Here is a 23,272-nt window from a genome sequence, read left to right as displayed (position 1 = left end):
TACCATACGTTTTCATTATGTACAGTGTTAATCCATTATATTTACAGATGGTTTCTTAGGCTACACTAAATCAAGACTATGCATTTCATGAGATAAGAATAAGTCTCTTTGAGCTGGTTCCAATGGGCTGATTACTATGTTTAATAAACCTGTGTAAGTGAGGTGTACTGTTACACTGGCATTGTAAAGAGGCATTGAGACGCTTTTCTTGGCTGGGCTATGACACACACCATGTCCTCTCCATGATGGTTGAAGGGACAAAAATAGATCCTCACGACTACATGTCACTAGTCTCAAGACTCAACTCAGTATGGAGAGCAACATGCTCAGTTTTGCACATTTTCTCCCAGATCCCCAGCAAACACATGACTGGATCTTGTCCTGAGGACCTCATAGGTATAAATATGTACAATAATTCTCCTGATGATAATGTCATCTTAGCCTTCCAATGGTAAATGGTTCCAGGAATGCAGTTTAGTCTGTGGAGTGTGACGATTTGGGGGGAGGGGGTCTCTCAACTCATGTAAAACAGCCTCTCACTACAATCTCATTGTCTGTAACACCACCAGGAATGAATGAAGTATGGCGGACAGTTCTGTGTATGGCGGACATCTAATGCTGTGTATGTGTGCATGCGTGTTTGTGCGTGAATAATGTGTGTAAGCTCAGGCTTTGGTCAGGTATGAGCCGGGAACCAATCCGGCCTCTCCGTTCCTGTCCACCATCCACCAGCCATCCTCGCTTTGCTCTGTCACCATGACGACATCGCCCGCCAATATGGTCAGCTCATCTGTACTCTGCGGGCAGAGAGGGGGAGGTTAGCAGCAGGATACCTTGATGCGTCTGTCACACTCAGGCCCGCTTGGCAGAAAAACCACCGCAAGTCAATATAAACGTGACCATCACGTTAGACACCACAGATGCACTGTAACAGAGTATCTGTGGTGTCTGTTGTAGAAGAGCTGGACAGGATTCATGCAGATCAGCGGATAGCCAAAGAGCATCCTCTGTAAAGGCTTCCCAGAGAAATCTCAATAAAAGTGGGTTGACATCACTGCAGTTCCCATGACGATGACTCAGACACAGTGATGCTCCATCCTTTATTTAGGTCAGGTCAAGTAGAGGGGAAAAAAACATTTCTATTCATCTCCTCTTCCATTGTGCAGAGCACTATTCCTCTCCCATTTACATGGAAAATGAAGGATGTGATCACAAGCCACGTTGTCTTTACAATGGCTAAAACACCTCACCATGCAGAGAGGAGTGTCTGATTGATGAATATGAATGATGAATGATGAATGAATAACAATCAGTGTGTCTCAGCAGTGATAATCAAGATAAACAGATGCGCTCCTTCCTTTCTCTTTGTGTTTAAGAGTGGAGCATTTGGCTTGACCAGACATCAATCCTGAACAGGAACAGATACTGGTAGCCACCCCTGTGAAGGTATTTTTGTTTCCATGGGAATCGTCACCCACCTGGGCAGTGTAGTCGTAAAGCACTCTGTATTCCGCCTCCGTTGCTGAGCTCCTGTGTGTCCCCTGAGGGAGGCCAGGTATGGATGCATACACGTTGTCCGAGTGGTCACCTGAGAGTTAATAATGCCAGTGTGACAAAACACCTTTTTATCCCAGCAGCAAGAGTGTAGTTTATGCATAAAAAATGGCAGATATTTCCAAGCGTCCTTACCAACTACATTTCCTTTTCATTTAAAGATATCACCAGGAAAGATGCATTTTTATTTGACAATGTTGACAGGTGTCCTAAAACAGAAAGGACTCTAGTTCTAGTGGGGCTAAAGGTCCAAAAACTGAAACACCAATCAAAATTCTCATTGAGGACCGAAGACAGTGGAGACAATGCCATACACAACTATAATACCACACTCTCACAATCGTAGGAAAGTTCAAGTGCTGTTCCTTGCTGATACTTGAGTATTGAAAACAGAAAACAGTCATTTGCACCCTTTCAGTACTAACCACTAGATGGTGGTGTTTGCTGTGAAGAGTCATTGACGTTCATCCTTGATCCACTGTAGGTCCCTTGCAATAGATTGGAAAACCTAAAAGCAGAAGCCTGCATTATGTCAGACTTGGATTTAGATGGGCAAAAAGGTAACAACATGAGAAATATCACAATCTCAGTGTGTCTGAACATTTCCTCTAAAAAGCGGTACCCTACCCCTGTAAGTTCTCTAGCAACAGTCTTGCTTTTGTTAATAAAGCCATTTCAATGTTAATCTGAGCAAGAGAGAAAGAGAGAGAGATTCTGACCGCTTCATCACGCCTCCTCCTCCTCCGAATCGGGCTGTCCCATTGCTTTCAGCGGCTGTTTCCCTCTCGTAGTAATTCTCAAACATGATAGGAGCTGAAGAGAGAGAGAGACTGGTGTCAGTGTTTTTTTTTTTTTCTGTAAAACATATTAAGGCCATGTCAGAGCAGGTCTACCTGTTTCTGCCTGACACCTGAGAATGCACAGACACAGGAAAACAGTGAAAACACAAGAGCATACCTGGTGGACTGGAACCCGTCATCTTCATCTCAATGAAGCACTTGTTATCTACGTCGATGTCACAGAGTTCTAGGGTTTTCCTGACTTCTTCGTAAAGCTGCAAACACAATCTGGTTAGAACATAAACTCACACCATCACTGTTCTGTGGATTTTACGACACCACCCACAGATGTGTGTTTCAGAGATAAAAATGCTTTGAAATAACAACTTGAAATAAACATTCGTATGGCACACAGGCGTACTTATAATCTTTTCACTACATGATCCACAGTGCATGGCTCTTGATAGAAGACTAGATCATAGCAACATTTTTCTCATATATGTAATTTAAAACTGACATATTAAAAAAATCATTGTACATTTATTTTTTGACAGTTTTACTATTATTGGTTTTGTGTTGTGCAGTATAAGGGGCGTTTCTGGTGGGGTTTAGGACATTGGCGACACCTAATTTAGGACACCTAAATTTCATCACAGCACCCCTAAATAACAATAATAATAATAATAATAATATAACTTATTAGTATTTTCTGAAATCATTTTTAGCCCTTTAACGTTATATTTTGTGAATTTGTCTGTAGAGACGGGACACACAGTTGCAGGTTCAAATGGCTTTATTTAAAAAGGTTTATACCACGGCTTGGTTAAATACTTGCTGATTGGCTGGAGGGGTGTGCATTATTCCCTTCCCCATTATTTCACTTCAGGGTGGTTAACAGCCCCTTGGCCCTGTGGGGCCGCATCACACCACCCTGTTGTGGTTTATTTCCATAGAACTGCACCACCAGTCGTGCTTTATTCCTTACTTAGAAAGTGTCTGGTTATAATTCCAAGAACATTAGCTGATGTAGTTCGCTAGAGATTATTGCCTAATGTTAGCTTTCTGAGCTAGTCTGCTTTCAATTTAAATAATTTCTTACCTGGCTAAATTACGTGGAGGACCTCTGATATCCTGCATAGTTACAGTCGAACAGCCAAGCAGCGATTTCTGGTTCCTATTAAACAACTTTCTGCTAATGCAGCGGGGGCTGCTCCAGAATCAAAGGCACTGGGTCCGACACCTTCGCATGAAGTGCCGAGTTCAAGTAGTGCATTTTCCGTGCCCACTCCGCTTTGACACATGATGTTCATAGTTCATGTATATATAGTTAGTTCATAATTACTTCAGGTAGCCTGGTATTTACAGTTTTTCTCAATTGCTCTGGCTAATGATATTTAATATTTTCAAAACAACAAGTGCAAAACTCACTTTTTGAAGGTTAAGTAATTGAGAAAAACTGTAATAACACATCGACATTCCAACATTTTTTCTATCTAAATGATTGGCTGTAGCAGATGACCTATTATCAACAAATATTGGCAGACAAGCCATGTTCAAACACCCTCAGTAGGATGCAACATGAAATGGGATTTGAACCAGATTTGAACCAATTCCCTATCTGAGATACTGCCACCCCTTATATCTTACATTTCTGTCAAGTTATAGGCTGTTGGTAGCCTATAGGCTGTACTATGCATTTTTTGATATGCTGTAAAAAGAAAATTATGCATTGGTGAATAAAAATTGCTCAACCCAAAACTATGATTGCCCCCCCAATTGGGGAAATCTAGAACTGGGCCTGGGTGGGGGTGAGGGCAGAGAAAAACTGGGGTTTTCTCGTGCATTTCATTTCTTAGCTCTGAATGGAAATTTCCTAAAAGGCTGTGTGTTGGCTCTGTGCAGCTCACGTGAAGCTGTTGTCAATTTGCTGGACAGCATCACTAGCACCGAAGAGGTTGACACACAGAGAGCCATGACAAGTAGGCGTGGTGTAAATGCAGATACTGTAGGGCAGGTGGGGCCTTTCAGAGCTCCATGTGCAGCACAAGAAAGGAGTGTGAAAGAAAAAAAAACATTCACTTCTAATTGACATCATTAAATACATCAGGCTTGGGTCCTGCGGATGTACAAAATGCTGCTACAGCATATATGACCACTAGGGGGCTCTTGAGCAACGTTATCCCTGTCATCCCACCAGAGCTATAAAACCAGCGGAGCTACAGTGTAGGTTTGTCGCAATATCTATCCCTCATACAGCAGATTTATAAAGCACTGTTGTAGGGATTTAGTTCTACTCAAATGAACAGCAGTTCACTGACCTCGTCATCTTTGACACACTGCATTGAGAAGTGGTTACAGTGGACCCAAATGGTGTTCCTCAAGATGCCGATGCGGTCACCTTCCTGCTGCTGAAAGACCTGCAACACAAACCCAGTCAACCAGTCAACCTGAAGGACCAAAACTCTGTCACCTCGGCTTCCCTCAGTAGTTCTCATCGTTATTGTGTCCTGCTCTGCTATTGTGTATCGTTGCAGCAACACATTACCGCTGTAAATATGGTCATATCTCATTTATTGCAATCCCATCTCTGTAGCCTGCATCTCAAGCAGTGTGTAACAATTGTGTGCCATTTCAAAGCAGACTTTATTGTTAAAAAAAACACTTCTGCTGTTGCTGTTTTATACCCAAAGCATCCAACCTGGTAGAAGTACAAAGCTGATCAGTTTTTATGAAATACTCAGTTGGCTTGTTTTATCCAGGGTGGCTGTGCTGTAGCAATGAGGAGTGCATTACACAATTTTAACAAAAAACATCTTCACTTAGTCGGGTCTGTATTGCTTAAGAATGGCATGCACTAACTTGAGTTGAGTTTATGTACCGTGGCCGCAACGGATTAAAGGAACCATTTCAAATCAATATCACAGCTGCCTAGAGAAAGGGTTCTTTAATTTTAGGATTTCTTTGTTAGGTGCTCTTTCGCCCAGGCACTGTCTTCAAGATGAGATGTGAGACTGAGGCCTCATGAAACCCAAAATGGGTGGTGCATCAGGCTCACATGAGTCGGTTGATTGACAGGACATTATATGGCCTCTCTCACCAGTTATTTGTGGGGTGTAGTAGGTGACCCAGGAGTCTCTGGATTCTTCCAGTAAACTATCAGATATGTTCACACATTTCTCTTGACTATTATTTCTGAGGCTGGGCAGGAATTCCTTTTCCAGTTTTTCCACAGTTTGCTATAGTTTTTCTGTCTTATTGAGTCCCTCTGGAGACTTACTCTGTCAAGTGCTTTCTTACAATGCAACTGTAAAAAATTTCTATAGCAAATAGGTTTTGGTTGATGGATTGAATGATTGACTGAGTGAGTGAGTGAGTGAGTGAGAGGTACAAGCTGCAGGGGCGTGAAGCTGATTTAATCTACCTCACATGTGCTCCTGTGCGTGCTCTCCCAGTCCTGGCGAACCTTGTCCAGCTGCTCAATATTAGCCATGTACTGCTTTTCTGCAGAAACAGCAAAGTGTTTGTTTAGATCAAGTTCTTTTTCATCTTTCACCTCTCAAATGGTCCTGGGGAGGAAATATCAACTTACGATGATTCCTGAAATTCCTCTTTTAAAGGTCATCACATTCTATTTTCAATGGGGTGAAAAAATGTTCTGGTTCTTATTGGAAAAGGTAAACCTACTTGACACATGCAGAGGAGGACAGTATATAATTTTCAGGTCACACTCAGGTCAGAGACCACTGAACTTCCAGCTGAAAGATCAGAGGAAGCAGTGTTTCCAGGTAACTAGTTCTGTCTAATTTCACATTTTCTGTTCGGGCTTTTCAGTTACTCTCTATAAATAGCAATAGCAATCTGTCGTTACAGCTGCCCTTTCAAAAAACAGGAAAACCTCACAGAAGATCTTAGACCGGCAGGAGAAAGACTGAGATAGAGAACAGCATGGCTCACATGCTGAAACATCCTCCACACAGTGCACAGCACATGTACCTCAATGGCAGAGGCAGGAATCCAGAGGAAATGTCTAACGTTCTAACAGCGCTGGGACAGACGTCCTATATGTTGACTAGATATTCAACTGCTGCGTTCCTTCCGTCCGACAAACTTCCTCCTCTTGGAAGTTCCGGTCAATAACAGGAAGCTCTGCATTGCCATGCTAGCTGTCTGGCCACACCATTACTTACCAGCCTCGCTAGCTGCGTCGCGGCACAGCCTGGCCTTGTTCTGCACCTGAAGACACAGAAACAGTGTCATGGAAACAGCCCAGCGCTGTGTCAAAACGAGATGCCGCTTCAACAGGTTCTCGTCTGAGTACAAAAAAAGCCGCTCAGTTCTCCTTTTAGGGAGAGACAGTGGGATGAGGCACAGAAAAGCTGGAGAGAAGAGCACTGGAATCTCTTCTGCAATGTGCATTTTCTGTTCCTACAACTCATAACCTAGAAATACCCTCCTTTCCTCATAATCCATGAATAAAATATTGTCTCTTTGAAATGACTGATTCAGTCCCAGGACCCAAAAGTCTAACACACTGCATTAGAAAAGCTAGACACATTTATGTAATTCCACAGGGATTCTGTTGTTCTAAATCCAGAGACTGTACAATCTCAAATTAATGTAGACTGACATAGGCTTTGATATGTCAACATTAATATTTTAAGTGAAATTACTGTGATGTAAGAAATCAAAAAGTCATGGTTATGTGACTTATGACATGGATAGTGACATGGCACATCCTACAAAAATCTCTTGTAGTGTTTATGGAGGTGTTATGTGGTTCTTACGCAGACTTTTTGTTGGTTCTTATGTATGACTTTGCATTGAAAGAAATAACATTTTCAAATGAACAGGTGAATTATATTATTACTCGTGAGACCAGCAGCTGTAGGGTAAAGATGAACTCACCTTCTCACACTGCTTTGGCGTGACAGAGGTCGTGCTGTTAACCCTTTCAGCAGCTTGCTCTGCCTCGTCTGCCTCCCTGCACTTCTGCTCATAGGACTTCTTAGACTGGGAGAGAGGACGGGGGCGGTGGTGGTTAAGGTGCAGGGCTTATAAGCAAAACATGTGGGTTTAGTTCCTGGCTGGGGCCCTGCTATAGCGCTCATGGCCAAGGTAAGCAAGTAGAATCAAACTGATGATGCAGTATGTAAAATGCAGGCTGTACATATGACATGCTATGGCCTGTGAATAAATGTGAGGCATTGAGGAAGCTTCGCTCATCCACTGTGTCACTCATCTGAGAATATGAATCATCACATCTTTCCACATACTGACTAATTCCATCATTCTTAGCTAACAGGAAGCTGTGACAATCTAAAATTTCTGGGACAACCTCAGATTGAGCAAGCTGCTGTAGCAGAATAAGGCAGACATTGAAGTAAAAAAGTAGCCTGGCAGCAGGACCCCTGTTTAGGGTGTGCCCACAGAGACTCATAAAGATACTAAAACTCAGAAAATAATGCAGAAGTAATTGCGCTTTCAGCCTTATCCACACTTAACACTAGATTAAATATGATGTGCTATACTTCTGACAGAAGTCAGAATACTAGACATCACACAATATTAAAACATACTCTTGTGGTAGAATTAGAAGACTTTATCCAACCTGACAGTTTTATCTCCCCTGTCAATTGTAGCTCTTAATTGTATCTAAGATCAACTTTAGAAGATGCAAGCGGCTCAGCACACAGCCTTATTTTTTGTGGTTCATATCTCATATTCATGTTGACGTATTTGGTCAGTAATAAATGCTGATACTGAATATTAAAAGGTGCAAGTGTGTGAGTTTGAGCACACACATGCATGCCTGTGTGTGGGTGTGTGTGTGCATTGTGTGTCTGTGCATGTGTGAGTGTGTGTAACCTGCAAATGTTTATGTAATTTTGTGTGTGTGCCCTGTGTCTTGTGTGTGAACATGTATATACATGTCTGGCTGTGCTTGCATATGTGTGTTGTGTACATATGTGTGTACCCTGTGTGTGTGTGTGTACATGTGAGTAAATGTGTGCATTAGTATGTGTTTGTTTGTATTTGTGTGTGTGCACCGTGTGTGTGTGTGTCTGTGTGTGTGAGTGAGCATGTACAGTTCCACTCTTCTTCCTCTTACAGTTAGAGCACGTTTCTCCCTCTGACTCGCTGTTCGTTTGTGTTTGGGTTTGTCAGCGCATTTCCTTCCAACAGATATATTGTGTGACTGAGAATGGCAGTTCCTCTTTTCCATTTTAACTCTTTTTCAGCAAATTTACATTTTGCTTAGAGCCCATGATCACAGACTCTGAACTCTCATTCCACACACCAGGACACTCTTTGTTATTTTTTCACATTGTTTCTGCATGTATTTGTGCAGCCTGGGGTTAACTCCAGGATAGAACATGACCTGAGCATAAAAAAAAACAATCATAGGCTCTCTTTTACATACTGGGTTTACCAGGGGCCATATGTGTCAGCTACCTGTTCCACTGGACATATCTGATACCTGTATGTTTATAAATACACTCTGTATTGACCAGGTTTGTACTTGGTATATCTGACCAGACATTTTCCCTGAAGTTTCAATTGCTTGTAGTCTTTATAAATAAATGAATCAGTCAGAAGTGCTGAATAGATTGCATGCATTACATACATTTGCTTTAAGTATGCTCTTGCTCTTAGAGCAACTTACATAGTTTACAATTTGTCCATTTATAGAGCTGGATTTATTAAGGCAGGTCCAGTTAAGCACCTTGCCTATGGGTGCAGTGGCAGTGGCCCAGGTTGGAATCCAACTGTGCTACACTCCTGCCTCTGTTAAATGATTTGCATTAGGGAGGAGACACTTATTTTCAACCAGGAGGAACATAGCTGACTGTCCCTTGTATTCACCCTCTCAATGAGCATAGAAAATGGAGTAGCCCTGGGTGTTTACACAGTCCCCAGTTCTACTGAACACTGAGTGCGTTTCTTTGCAGGCTTGATCGATAGCGATGCAATCTGGGTGTCATTGTCAGAGAGGAAACCCAGGCCTCACACGTCTCTCACCACCACTCCCACGAACAAGCAAATGCAAGCCAGGCTGAAATGTAACAGTCCGAGCTGCTTGCACGTATCTTAGTCTTTAGCTGAATTACATGGTACAATAAGCGTGTAACCAGAACGAGGTGAAAAACCATGAAGCAGGAAGTCTCAGCTTTATTTTTAGGGTGGCTTAGGTAACATGCCTACCTCCATGGTCTTTTTGTACAGGGCCACTTTGCTCTTCTGAACTTTCTCCATAATTCCTTCAAACTAGACAAATGGGGAAAAATACAAACACACACAATGCATAATACATACAGACCGAATGTAATGGCAACATAACGGACCCTGATCTTAAATATCTGACATCCTAAAAATAAAACTGACAATGACCATATGCTGAACATGTATATATGATACAAAAACTTTAAACTGATTAATACAGATTGATTTAAGTGTACTTTAAGGAGTGCTTTTGATTCAGTTCCTTCTGCAAGACAGAACCTTGAGTTTTCTATGCCCAGTGCTCTTACAGGCTAATTCATTAAGAAAGCCAAACTAAAAAGCACATAACCCCCTTTTCAAACACATATGACTTTTTCTATCCTTATTCTATCCTTTATTTGGTGGCAATGATAATGAACCTTTCAGTCAAAATGACCTTTTCAAGATTCAGCCCTCAAAAGGAAGCCAGCAACTGAACTGAGGCCATAAAGTCATGATTAAAAGTGATGAAAAATAACAAACAATTGTGTTCATATGAACTGTCTGATGCAGGAGTAATTTGGATGTTTTTACTACCCTTCTTTGAGCAATAGACAGATAAACGCTGACACAAACAAAAGTTGAAACAAATAAAAACCAATAGCAAATGCACCCCCTCTCTTCAGACAATGTTCTTACACAAAGGAGAGGGACAAAGTCTTTTAAGGGAGGGACTGTTCATTTCAGGTAAATGGTACCACATTGGGTTGAACAGGAAAGAACCGTTTCCACTGCGTAAGAATGGGAAGGAGGCAGGGGGTAGTGAGGTGGGATTTTTACTTCTGTCACAACACCCCCATGTTGCAGCCGCTGGGTCACTTCCTCTTCGTGCTTCTCGCAGTCAGGGGGTGTGTACATGTCTGCACATACATACCTTTTTCCGCTGCTCTTTCTGGTGCTCCCGGAACACCTCGATCCTTTTCACCTCCTCTCTCAGCGTCGCAGACAGCTGGATGTGCAGATTCCCGACGTTCTCGATTTCTGCAACAACACGACGGCACTTAGCACTTTGGCAAGGATCGGGTCCTCCAATGAGGGCTTCAGGTGCTTAAAGGTTGCTTTGATGGGGAGGGGAGCAGATGGCACAAACTTACGTGCTTTCAACTGGTCAAAGGATGTCCTTAGCGTGCTACAAAAACAAGAAACGCCTTTTATCACCGAAACATCGACATCACACGGGTAACAGGAAAAATAGCACAGTGGTGTCATTTCTGCCTAGTCCACAAAAGCTATGATAAAAAAAATAACAGCTTGATGAGGATTTTTATAACTCAGGCCCTCTTTCATATTTTAGTGAACATCTGATGAGCATGTAAAATGTTTTAGGTTGTGTATTCTGGGCAAAGCATCAAACCGCAATGGGCTTACACACGCACCGTTAGCACTAGCTTTTAGTGCTAACAATTAATAGTCTCATTGTGTCACTGTGATCAGATAAGGGTCTATTTTGAGCGTTACACATAGAACAGATGTCAGACACATACTATTTAAATGCCCCCTTGCTTCCTTCCTGTTCACATCACACCTCAGTTTCCATTGGGGGTTGAATCACAAACTGTGTACAGCCACCAACTCGTTACTGTGCATCATTCACTATTAGTGTTCCATTACTCAGGGCACACCAGGACTGAATAACCCCTCCATTGAGGGGAATGCACTAACACTGTGTATAGCACATATTTAGTGTGTTGGATGGACTTGATGTTATAAGAACTTAAACAAGCCCTTCACTGAAGCGAAGGTGTACAGGGCATGATTTGAATAAGCTGTCCTGCCTTCATCTTTCACTTCCTGCAGGTAACAACAGTGAAAGTGGGAGGGAGTGTGAATGTGTGTGCATGCGTGTGTGTGTGTGTGTGTGTGTCTATGTTTGTGTATGCATGCACAAACCTATTTTTGACAGCCTATCGCAGACAGAGCAAACAGAAACCAGAGTCAGTGCCAGTACGGAAGCATTGGTATGACCCCTTACACACAATGCTGAGTAGTAGTTCAAAGCATGCTTTCCATAGGACCTGGCAAGAAACAATCTGTAATAAGCATGCTTCTTCTGTGTGCTCAACCAGAGAGAACAGCAGCAAATTACCTGATCTCTGTCTGGCCCCCCACCCTCCGCGCTATCATCACCAGCTCCTTCCCGTACTTCTCCTCAGCCTGAGCTCTGTGGGGGAGACACAGCCCAGCTCTTTTGCCAAACCACAAAACTGTACCCTCTGTGTCACTGTGGTGTCTGGACCACCATACGGGTTATTTTTACATTTACTTTGAACAGGGTAAAACGAGGCATGTGTCACAGACCAGCGTGTGCAAATTTATTTCTCACAGTCAGGGTTAGTGACCACCATGCAGTTCTGCTCTAAGTCAGTGGTTGTGTCACTCTGAGTGGTCAGGGTCAGTAACTATGGTAGATTTCTGCTTGTACCTCAGCTTCAACAGGTCCTCCATGTCCTTGCACATCCGCCTGCCGTCACACAGCCTCTGAATGAGGGCCTCATAGCCTTGGTGACTTGTGAAATCTAGGCCCTGGAGAACAGAGTTTGGAAAATGTTTCAGTGACTCAGTAACTCAGAACACACCTGGAAACATTACCCGAAAAAGGGACTTTCCTGTAGAAAAAAAAATACTCACATTGGTGTTTATTTTAAATCCATAAGCAAATTAAATGCAAATATGGAAGAGGAGGGTCTGATGATATTTTTCTGCACCAAGGATTGACAGAAACAGAATATTTCAACTACTATCCATACACATATGACCCTGAAACGTATAACTACAGAAACACAAATTTATCACAAACACTTCTTTGTAAGTACTGTGGAAACCATATCTTCTGCAACTGTGAAAAAAAGTGTTATTTCAGATAGCTGCAGTAAATGTGAAAATAGCTGCATACTTCACTCACATTCAAAGATTCTTTTTTGCCTGCTGGACTCCTATTCTTATAAAATTATTTGAAATTCAAATTTGTGATTAATTCTCTTGCTATACAGCCCACAATGCATTGCCTCTGGACTAAGAGTAGATACATACCAGTGCCTAACAACAGAGGGTATAAATTTAGCATAGACTAAAGTATTCCAGGAGTTGCAACACTAAACAGTTTTCCTACATCCTACAGAATGGTAAAGTATGGGGTGCTTTGGGCATAAGTGGAAACAGCATCTGCTCTCAAATGATGCTTGTCAGCAAGTCATTGTGTTGCCAGTATCAGTCTGTTGAAGGAAAACTAGAGGTTTATTTTATCCAGAAACCCTCCCACTGAGAGTATGGTACCTGCTCTTACAGTAGCAGCATTACAGTAGTCCCAGGAGCTGGGACAGGTGACCCAGATTCATAATGGTGAGGCGGGGGGAGAAGGTGTTGGCATCTTGTGTTACATCTTTACATCTTTACAATAGACTAGTGACATCATCCTGGGGCTGGCTGGAAGGGTTATTCTGCAGTGCAACCAATATCGAATTGAGAGGAAGTCACATGACTTCCAACACTGGAAAATTAGTTTTTTTTAGCTGAGCTGTGCTATGCTGTCAAGCCTCTGAGGGTGGAACGTCTCAAAAACCCCAAAGTCCCCAGTGTCCAGCACCCCTGTGTCTGTGCACTCTGACATGCACTGATAAAACAGGGATTACTGCACGGTGCCTACAATGCAAATCAACCCAGAAACTTTCACTGGCACTGTAGATCGCAGCCATGGCAACATAACACAGTCAAAAAGATCAAAGGAAAAAAAGAAATATCATACACCATCATGAACAGGAAACCCAGGACAATGTGAATACTGAGTTAGGACAGAAAAGCCCCCCACCACAACACTAACAAGCCACTGAAAGAACACTCTGATCATCAACCATGAGAAGGCTCAATTCACTTTTGTCAAACGCCCACCTGTTTTGAAGTTCAAACTCCACCATTCATGGTTTTTATTTTAATCAGAAAATCTGAGTGACAGAAGAGCTTTAGAAGGTTCCTATCTCTGGGTTAACTTTGAAACATATTTTACAGAGTATTTGGCAATATTTTCATATTTCCACCCAATGGCATTGCAACTCACTCACGCTGTGCGAGGTTATCTTTGTGTAAAATACTAAATACTAAGACCTAAGTAAATAGATAACCTCTTCAGAATTATTGTATCAAACACATTTTTCAGTCAAGCAAGGTGTTATCTTAATGTGTTTTTCTAGCTGACAGGAGCAAAATCATCTCAGATAGTTGGTTGTTCATGCCTGCATTCAACTGACTAGGCATTTGCTTACGTAGTGAATAACACTAATGCTAAATCTCTTCCTGATACAGCAGCTGAGGGTTTGAACAGCTTTATTCCTAAAAACATCAAATGAACCAAAGAAAGATTTGTTAGCTCACATTTATTAGCAGCGTTAAAGAGGAACTTTGAGCTTTCTACATATCCCTGTTCTGAAGTGGTTGTACTAGTGAAACAGATTTTTGTAACGTCCTGTACAAGAGAAGTGTAAGCTTAACATATTTGTCACAGTTTCTGACCATCATTTAATCATTTGTCACTGCGTGATGCTCTTAATTTTATAATTTTGAATCTAAAGGGACCAACTCCAGTTTGCATTGTACTCACAGTAATCTACAACATTTGCCTAATGAATTTGGCAGGTGGAACACGAGCCAAAGGTTCACTTTACTCAGGAAGCTTTCCAAAAATGTACACCACTGCTGCAGTGGATGGCAGATCTAATAAACAAATTCATCCTATTTTCCACACAAGCTACTGTGTCACACACAGACCAGCAGAGGACAAGTTCACATGTGTCACTCACCCAGAAAGCGTCTTTGAATTGCAACATTGCCATTCTGACGGGAGGAAACTCTGCTTCCTGAACCAACAGCGATTTCTGTTTTGAAAATGTAATGCAGAAAATGTGAACACACTGAAAAAACTATTCCCAGCTCTAGAGCTTGAGGCAGGGAGGTTCACAGATGGAAAAAAGGAAAAGGCTCATACACAGCTGGCCCCCAGTTTTATAACACTGCCTGTGGTGAGCCAAGCCGACTCGAATGAGGAAGAGCCACCGGGTGATGTCATTGATCACAGCGTGATAACAGTAGTCGGTTTTGGGTGCTATTTGAATACATTATTGGCTGGGGTTCATGGAATAAATTTACTTTGCATTACAAGTGTGCATTACAGTCATGCCTAGTTTCTGTAAAGAGCAACTCACTCAATGTACCTCAAACCAGTTAATTAAATTAGCACAGACTTGAAATGCAAAATAGGTAACAAATCATGATACCTTTGTGTTATTGCTGGAAATGGCCTCCCATTTCAATCATAAAGCTGTAAGTATTTCATATATGTGTGGCTCATTCACTTACTTAGTAGGTGCCCTCATCTGTTATACTGCATTCATTTATATAGCTAGATGAGGAAACAGTATGGTTTCATGGTAAGGACAAGGCTAACAACCCAAAGGACACTGATGTTGTACCCTTGAGCAGGGTACCTACCCCAGGGTGCATCAGTACATATCCAGCACTATAAATGGATAACATGTAAAAATGTTAAGCTGTGTAAGTTGCTCTGGGTATAGAGCACCTGTTTACCAAACACAATGTAATGTGATGAAAATTTACTGTAGAAAACTGGGTTAAGTACATTCCCAGCTCCCCATTCGGGAATCAAATCAGTGATTTTTGGGTTATAAGTGTTGCTTCTTAATAGAAAAATGATTAAAAAGTTTTTAAACTGCCAATTACAGGGTTGTTCATTCGTACACCTCTATATGACATTTGTACATAAAAATGATAAATGATAGGGTTGCCAGCTCATGCATTCATCATAACTCTCCAGTTTTAAGGCTGTGAGGAAAAAAATTCTCAAAGTGTGAATATTACAGTAATTGCATGAGAAATGGTAACCTTGTAATTAGGGATGGCTACACCTTTACACTGAATGATGACTGTCACAATGTGATGGTAGTTTTTATGGTCCGTACTATAGGGAAGCCTTATGGTTGCACAAATGTGCTTCTTTGGACACCCTGATCTAATTTACTGATGAACTGGACTCTAGGTCAAGCCAAAGCTCCCAGCAGACCTGCCTCCCATACATTTGAGTAATTTGTATTTCTACTAAGAAATCTAATTTTTGCAGTGATTCTGGAGTGCCCTTGTCCTTTGCTCCAGCAAACTGAATTTCCATCTGTATATCACTGATACAAGTGTGCACAGATATGGGAATCATCACAAGATGCTATACAATATAGGCGTGCAATTCTGAGAACTATTGGTCTCTTATTTTGCCTATAAATATGGTGTAGCCACAAATTTGACTCTTCACAGAGAAAAAAAAAAAAAAACATTAATTACAACCTTTGAATTTACTGATTTCATTTGTACAACACACAATGAACTCATGACGTAACTCTTCATCCCAGCCGGCCCTTCCCCCCTGCATGACCTTTCCATCACCTTCGATGGCACCACAATACCATCCTCTCGGACAGCAAAGAGCTTGGGCATCACCCTCGACAGTAACCTGGACTTCAAGGAGTACATTGCTCGCACGTCACGGACCTGCCGATTCCTCCTCCACAACATCAGGAGGATTCGCCCGTTCCTAACCACATACGCGACGCAGCTCCTTATCCAGGCCACAGTTCTCCCTCGACTGGACTACTGCAACGCTCTCCTTGCAGGCCTCCCAGCATGCACCACCCACCCTCTCCAGCTCATCCAGAATGCAGCTGCCCGACTGATCTTCAACCTCCCCAAATTCTCCCATGTTACTCCCCTGCTGAAATCCCTCCACTGGCTTCCTGTCGCTGCCAGGATCAGATTCAAGACCCTGACCCTCGCCTTCTCCGCAGTCAACAGGACAGCCCCTGCCTACCTCCAAGAACTCATCCAGCCCTACACGCCAGCCCGACCCCTACGCTCAGCAGCAACTGGACGCCTTGCTCCCTGCATGGTCAAGGCAGGAGGTGCTCGTTCTGCCAGACATCGGCGTTTCGCCTACATCGCTCCCCAGTGGTGGAACGAACTCCCGGTCTCGCTACGGACAGCTCCTTCACCCCAGTCCTTCAGACGGGGCCTGAAGACGCACCTCTTCAGACTCTACCTGGACTGACCCAGCACACAATTGCTGCCCCTCCCCCCCCCCCCCGCCCATCAGTGCTGTCGTAAATTGCTGTGCTTTTTAAATTGTGCTTTTAAATTTCGTCTCTTGTTGCCGCCTTTACCCTGACGCTCATTGTGCCGTTTGAAGTTGTTGAAGTTTGCCGTTCGAAAGTATATCGTACTAGTTGCCCTTTAGGCTGTAATTGTAAAAATCTGATAGTACTGCGTCCTCAAACAGACCTTGCTCTCAGCTGAGAACTGTCTCATTGTGGAACTGTACACATCCTGTCCCCGTACTGTCGCTGTACCTACTGTATGCACTTTTGTAAGTCGCTTTGGATAAAAGCGTCTGCTAAATAAATAAATGTAAATGTAAATGTAAATGACAACTTTGTCTAAGTCAGCGAGTGTCCACAAAGGAACATCTACGGGGATGTTAGCTAGATTTTATGTAACTGATCATAAATACTGTGAAAAAAACTGAAGTATGGGCTACAAAAAACTGAAGTATGGGCTACAAAGTGAATAATTAATGCGACTGGTTAGTACTGTAAACGTTTATAGTGATTTCAGTATAACTTCTTAGCTGAATGCCCGCTACAAACCATCGCTGTCCCTAGCATTTTATACAGCGCAATACTGCCGCATAGTGGAAAATAGGGGCAAGTAAACCACAATGAATCCTCACAATGCCATGAAGATCACAACGGCTGTGTAGAGAAGTGACCAGTGGGTGGTAGCAGAGGGTCCGCTGTGCTTACTGCAGTGCTCAGGTGATCCTTTTTTTTCCTAAAAAAATACACAAATACACAATTAAAATATTTCTACTGGGAACATGAATTATCCACGCACATAGTTAACTTGTTGCTACACTGCACAGGACTAGACCGTGCATGTTCAAGGTGGTTTGTTGTGAATACCAGAGTTGAATTTCCATCTAAAAAACAAACTCTGACATGAATCTTCAAAGAGACCTTTAGTTCTTCTGTTATTCCTTTTCATAAAAGCCCAAAGAGACAGCCTATTAATAAAGTAATCAAAACGTCATACCTTAAAAAACATGTAGACATCGGGATATAAGGAGACAACTGGGGGTGCACTGGAGTCCGTCTGGGGGTGCACCCCACCAGCGCCGGCCCTGGTTGCTGGCATATGCGTTACTAGTGTGTGTGTATGTGTGTGTGTATATATATGTGTGTGTGTGTGTGTGTGTGTGTGTGTGTGTGTGTGTATGTTGGTCTGCTTACTGGATGAATTGGAAGAGAATATACATGTCAAATCATTACATGCGCCAAAAAACAATGTAATAGATAAATGAAATAACATTACAATAAATACATACGAAATGGAATATTCAGACAAGCTTTATTTTCATGACCACATCAATTGCATATTTTAGATATTCTCCGTATGGTTCTTGACGTTACACTCTGTAGCCTGTACCCCCACTCGCCTGTCACACTTTTATTTTCTAGAAAGGACATGGACGCACATATTTGGATCTTGTTTCAACAGCCGCAAATGGAGACACCCCCCCTACTCGGATATGGCCTTACTGCAGTTTCTAGACTTGATGACACTAGTGCGCGAAATTTCCGGCGCAGCCAGTACAGGCCCTCCAGAAAGTTCTGCACCGCGGCGGTATATAAATGAAGCCAGCCATCTTTCAAGGAAAACCAGCTGATAGCAGTGCGCACAACGAGCGGACGCGTGGCTCTCCCGGCATTTAATTTATACCACAGGTATGGTAACAGTAACAATGCGTTATGTGATTTGATTGTTTATGTACTCAAATGGTTAATCATGAATATGAAATGAATTGCCTGCATAACTGGCTATTGTTTTATATTTTCACGTTTAACTAGCTAGCCACCGGCAAGACGTACAGTATCTAGCAAGCCATGTTCAGTTTGTAAGAAAAATCTGCATTACTATGTACGGTTTACGTCAATGTGCGGAAGTATTTGTGATTATTATGATTGCGATAGTTGTCCATACATGCACTGTCTATGCTAATCACTGATTTCATCTGATTTCATTTAGAGAACATCTTCTGCATTCAAAATGGTTCGGGAAACCGGCTACTACGACCTTTTAGGAGTAAATCCCAAAGCTTCATCTGAAGAAATAAAGAAAGCATATAGAAAGTTGGCATTAAAATATCATCCGGACAAGAACCCCAGTGAAGGGGAAAAGGTAAGATATGTTTGATGTCGGTGTCCTGTTCCATCTGTAGGTTACTTGGTGCTTAAGATTGACAGCGACATGCTCGGAACTTTCTGGAAAGACCTTAACGTGGCATGCACGCATTTCATGGGCTAGCTGGAAGGATTGTGAAATTCTACATCCCAGAAAAGTCGAATGTTGTCGATGTTTAGTGCCCGTTTAGCGGAAGAAAATGTGTCATGAGAGCATTATTTTTGAGTTACTTTATGCAATATTATGTATTACGAGGAAGCAGTAAATGGCTGTTAGGCAGGTCATTTTTCAGTGCTGTTTGTTTTATATGCTACAATGAGGCAAGTCAAAAGATAATCAATCAGATTCATGTATTTTAACCTTTCCAGTTTCCAGTAAAACAGACAGAATTTTGAGCTTTTTCAAACCGCATAAACAGAATGAAGACAAGGAATGAGTGTAGAACCTTAAATTAGACTCACGTGAAAGCTAGAATCAGCCACTTCGTGTGGTTTTAGCAGATTTATTAACTGTGAGCATGAAGAAAATACTCTTGTAGGCTGTTGTGCTTGTACGTAGTACCGAATTGATGTGACGTGAATAAAATGTTTTACAGTAAATCTAAATAATTGGCACACAGTGTCTAGCACTTACTGAATGGGTAATTATTTTCAGTAATTCTGCCGCAGCTCTGTTTTAGAAGTGGTTCATTGTTTGAAAAGTAAAGGGGTTTCCTTCTCTCCTGCAGTTCAAGCTAATTTCTCAAGCGTATGAGGTTCTGTCTGACCCAAAGAAGCGAGACCTGTATGACCAGGGAGGAGAGCAGGCCATTAAGGAAGGAGGGACGGGGGGAGGAGATTTCTCTTCTCCCATGGACATTTTCAATATGTTTTTTGGTGGTGGTGGCAGAACACAGAGAGAGAGAAGAGGTAAGGCCATCAGAGAAACATTCCATGTCCTTGTGGAGACTACTGGGCTCGTGGTACATATCTTTACTATCTGAGTTGTTTCAAAGGGTATACCATAACCTATTCTTGTCTGAGGAAATTGCACGAGTCCCTGCTTCATTTACAGTTGAAAGTAGTATGCAATAATGTATTGAAACTCTAGCTGAAAGCCCTCACACATAGACATGAATGATGCTGAATGTTGTGTGGCAACACCTTGCATTAATGACCAAGCTCATTCCACAGTGGCTGTTTGCATGTCATTAGTGGTTATTCCTTAGTGGCTATTCTTTTCACTCCATTGTCTAACCATTGCTTTATGGTATACTTCTGTCTGCCTACCCAGGCAAGCCTGTTCTTGTGACTTGGACCTCATTGCCTGTGTTACTCAACAGTAGATATTTAGGTGGTGATTGTTTGTTTTTGTCCGTATTATGTTTAATGAGGTTTGCTTTTGTTTTCAGGGAAGAATGTTGTTCACCAGCTTAGCGTGACTCTTGAAGAGATGTACAATGGTGCAACCAGGAAGCTTGGCCTCCAGAAAAATGTTATCTGTGAAAAATGTGATGGTAAGTACTTTGATTACTCTGCTGTAACTTGTACCATTATCATTGGAATTCAATTTTGAATGTAGTGTCTGACTGCAAAAAAATACTGTTTTCCTACTTGATGGAAAGGTACAGCTAAGGGGTATTGTTGGCATAACAAGAGCGATTAATAATGCAAAGTGTAGTCCATTGCGTTTAGCTACGTTTGCATGCCACAACATATTTGAGGCATTGTGTTGATACAGAAAATGATTAATCGTATACCTGGACCTCAGAACCAGGGTCTTTGCTCGAGCATGTTGAGTTCATGCTCAAAGGCATCAACAGCAGTCTCCATCATGCATTTCCCCCCACATGTCTGAGCTGAGGGCCTGGGACTCAAAATGCCGGTAAATCTTGTTGACTCCAGGGTACGGAGGAAAGAAGGGCGCTCTGGAGAAGTGCTCCAACTGCAAAGGGAGGGGAGTTCAGATCCAGGTGCAGCAGATCGGGCCGGGAATGATCCAGCAGATCCAGAGCATGTGTCCGGACTGCCAGGGCCAGGGCGAGAGGTTCAACTCAAAGGACCGCTGCAAGAACTGCAATGGGCACAAAGTGGAACGCAAGAAGAAGATCCTTGAAGTCCATATTGACAAAGGTGTGTAGCCCCTGCCAACTTAAGTTGGTATATTGTTTTTTATTATAAATCATGTCTTTGGCTCGCAACCATGTGAATGACATTACAACCTGTGGTATAGCCTAGATGTCTACATGTATCTATAGATTCACATCCACATATTCAAGAAGCAGTGTCATGTCAGTACAGCCATATTAATTGTAGGACCAATATTCACTTAAACACTATAAAAGCAAAGGATGTGGAACTATATGAGAATGAAATCCAGGGAAAGCTGTGTGGGTGGATGTAACAAACATGTATGAGTCAGCCTTACAAGGGTCATTGGTTTATCCAGTTTAGCATTTAACATGTAACTATTGAAAGCTTTGAATTTTAAGCTCTGAATGCATATACAATTTGCAAGTAATTTACTGATTATTTTTAGAGAAAACCTGAAAGCCTTAATTGTCCATTTCCTAAATATACCCACACCCATGTTGAATACTTTGAATATCTGAACTGTCAACAAATAATTGTTCTTTTTTAATGTTTCTACATCCATATAATGTATGTCTTCATTGTAATGGCTAATGACTGAAGTTAAATATGAATTGTCCACTAAAATGTGATTTTGCTTTTGTGATGGACAGGTATGAAAGACGGCCAGAAGATCACATTCCATGGGGAGGGTGATCAGGAACCCGGGCTGGAACCCGGTGATGTCATAATTGTCCTGGACCAGAAGGAGCACCCAGTGTTCCAGAGGCAGGAGGACAACCTCGTTATGAAGATGGACATCAAGCTGGTGGAGGCACTCTGCGGGTTCAAAAAGACCATCCGCACTCTTGATAATCGAATGCTTGTCATCACCTCACTGCCAGGTAAGCAGTGAACTCCTGTGGTCAGAATTCATTTGATTCTTGGTGGAAAAATGTGCCCTTAACAGGCCCATGCTTCAGCAGTATTAAGCCTAGCTTTATTCTTCTCACCATATAGCTGTGTTGCTCTGTTCCCTGTTACAGGTCAGGTCATTAAGCACAACGACATCAAATGTGTACAAAATGAAGGCATGCCTCTGTACAGAGACCCCTATGAGAAAGGACAGCTCATCATTCAGTTCATGGTGAGTTTTTTTTTTTGCTTTTGACAAGAAGTTCATAGACGTGGAGTAAAATTCATAGGGTAAAAGATTCACGTTTGACTCAGGTGTAAGACTTTGCTCACTCTGTCTGTTGGGGTTCTCCCAGGTGGAGTTCCCTGAAAAACACTGGCTCCCAGAACACCTGCTGCCCCAGCTGGAGGCCCTGCTCCCCGAGAGAGATGATGTGATGATCTCCGACGACATGGAGGAGGTGGACCTCACTGACATTGACTACGAGTCTCAGAGGAGGAGCTACAGCGGAGAGGCCTATGAGGAAGACGAAGCCCCACGAGGTGGGGTGCAGTGCCAGACACAGTGAATGTGTGTGACCCCCCACACCCCCCCCTCCACGCTGTGCAATGTGTGAATGTCTGTGTGCACAGTTCATGTTGTCTTAGCATGCTGTTCCTGTATGTGTAGTCTGTTTTATAACTGATCTGTCCAAAAGATAACCCTCAGGGGCCAATGGAATCAAAATGTGCATACACTGTAGTTTTTTTTTCTTCACTTTTCATCTACCTTGTGTCAAAAAGGCCCATGAATGGAAATAAAACATCTATACTTTCTATGAAGGTAAAACTTTGTCATCTTGTGTACATGTTCATAATTATCATGATTTATGATAATGTATTTATTTTCCCCCCAAATAAAAGTATTTTCTATAAGATTGGGTTGATTCCTCATTAAAAAATGTGTAAGATTTTGAGGTATGAGCAAAGTGATTGACTGAAATGGGCATTACTCTTGTATTGAGTTGTAATTAAAACCTTGGTGGGTGCACATTCACTTAATGTTACCGACATCAACCGAAAAGAAGGGATCAATACTAGAGTAGAGCAACCAATAAGCATAGGTAGCACTCCTGGCCAAACAGAGTTGTGTTCAACTTCCTGCCAGCTGGTTATCCTGGAAAGGAATTCAGTATGTGGATACTGACACAGCTTAAAATGGTATTCTGTTTTTATGCTTTTATCAAGTTAGTTACCTTACATTGGTTATAGAATCTGCCTGATTTATCTGTATGACACCGTTTTCAATTCCTCCCTTTCCCCTTTTGGAGGGGAACCTTTTTCCTCCCTGTTTAGCACAGATTGAGAATTGGAATGGCTTAGCTCACAACCAGTTATCACACTGAAGAACATTACTATATGAATACGTAAGCACTCCCTTGTAACATC

General features: G+C 42.2%; 2 protein-coding genes across 2 annotated transcripts; one reads left to right on the top strand and one right to left on the bottom strand.

Moving 5' to 3' along the window:
* Nucleotides 1–495: 495 nt before the first annotated feature.
* On the bottom strand, nucleotides 496–14,429 carry LOC118788407 (proline-serine-threonine phosphatase-interacting protein 1-like). Its single transcript, XM_036544388.1, has 15 exons — nucleotides 14,384–14,429; nucleotides 12,016–12,116; nucleotides 11,680–11,754; nucleotides 10,688–10,722; nucleotides 10,468–10,574; nucleotides 9,537–9,599; nucleotides 7,239–7,343; nucleotides 6,521–6,566; nucleotides 5,755–5,834; nucleotides 4,652–4,750; nucleotides 2,512–2,608; nucleotides 2,274–2,367; nucleotides 1,980–2,062; nucleotides 1,479–1,588; nucleotides 496–797 (listed from the first exon to the last, which is right to left on the bottom strand). Exons 1-15 carry the CDS (start codon nucleotides 14,414–14,416, stop codon nucleotides 666–668), a joined length of 1,260 nt encoding a protein of 419 aa, XP_036400281.1. The 5' UTR covers nucleotides 14,417–14,429; the 3' UTR covers nucleotides 496–665.
* A 3,886-nt stretch (nucleotides 14,430–18,315) lies between these two features.
* On the top strand, nucleotides 18,316–22,673 carry LOC118787988 (dnaJ homolog subfamily A member 4-like). The gene is made up of 8 exons (XM_036543799.1): nucleotides 18,316–18,424; nucleotides 18,726–18,878; nucleotides 19,609–19,789; nucleotides 20,272–20,376; nucleotides 20,765–20,992; nucleotides 21,604–21,834; nucleotides 21,976–22,076; nucleotides 22,201–22,673. Exons 2-8 carry the CDS (start codon nucleotides 18,747–18,749, stop codon nucleotides 22,411–22,413), a joined length of 1,191 nt encoding a protein of 396 aa, XP_036399692.1. The 5' UTR covers nucleotides 18,316–18,424; nucleotides 18,726–18,746; the 3' UTR covers nucleotides 22,414–22,673.
* The last annotated feature ends 599 nt before the right edge of the window (nucleotides 22,674–23,272 follow it).

The sequence above is a fragment of the Megalops cyprinoides genome, chromosome 13 (genome assembly GCF_013368585.1).
Source record: "Megalops cyprinoides isolate fMegCyp1 chromosome 13, fMegCyp1.pri, whole genome shotgun sequence".
NCBI lineage: Eukaryota > Metazoa > Chordata > Actinopteri > Elopiformes > Megalopidae > Megalops > Megalops cyprinoides.
This window is presented reverse-complemented; position numbering and strand designations above follow the sequence as displayed.

Bases quoted from the DNA above. Each gene is read 5' to 3' on its own strand.
- LOC118788407 (XM_036544388.1), bottom strand. From the start codon at position 14,416: ATGGCAATGTTGCAATTCAAAGACGCTTTCTGG. The intron at 12,117-14,383 runs GTGAGTGACACA...TCTGTTCTCCAG, and splicing joins AATTCAAAGACGCTTTCTGG to GGCCTAGATTTCACAAGTCA. The intron at 1,589-1,979 runs GTTAGTACTGAA...ATTAACTCTCAG, and splicing joins GCAAACACCACCATCTAGTG to GTGACCACTCGGACAACGTG.
- LOC118787988 (XM_036543799.1), top strand. From the start codon at position 18,747: ATGGTTCGGGAAACCGGCTACTACGACCTTTTAGGAGTAAATCCCAAA. The intron at 19,790-20,271 runs GTAAGGCCATCA...TTTTGTTTTCAG, and splicing joins AACACAGAGAGAGAGAAGAG to GGAAGAATGTTGTTCACCAG. The intron at 20,377-20,764 runs GTAAGTACTTTG...TGTTGACTCCAG, and splicing joins TATCTGTGAAAAATGTGATG to GGTACGGAGGAAAGAAGGGC.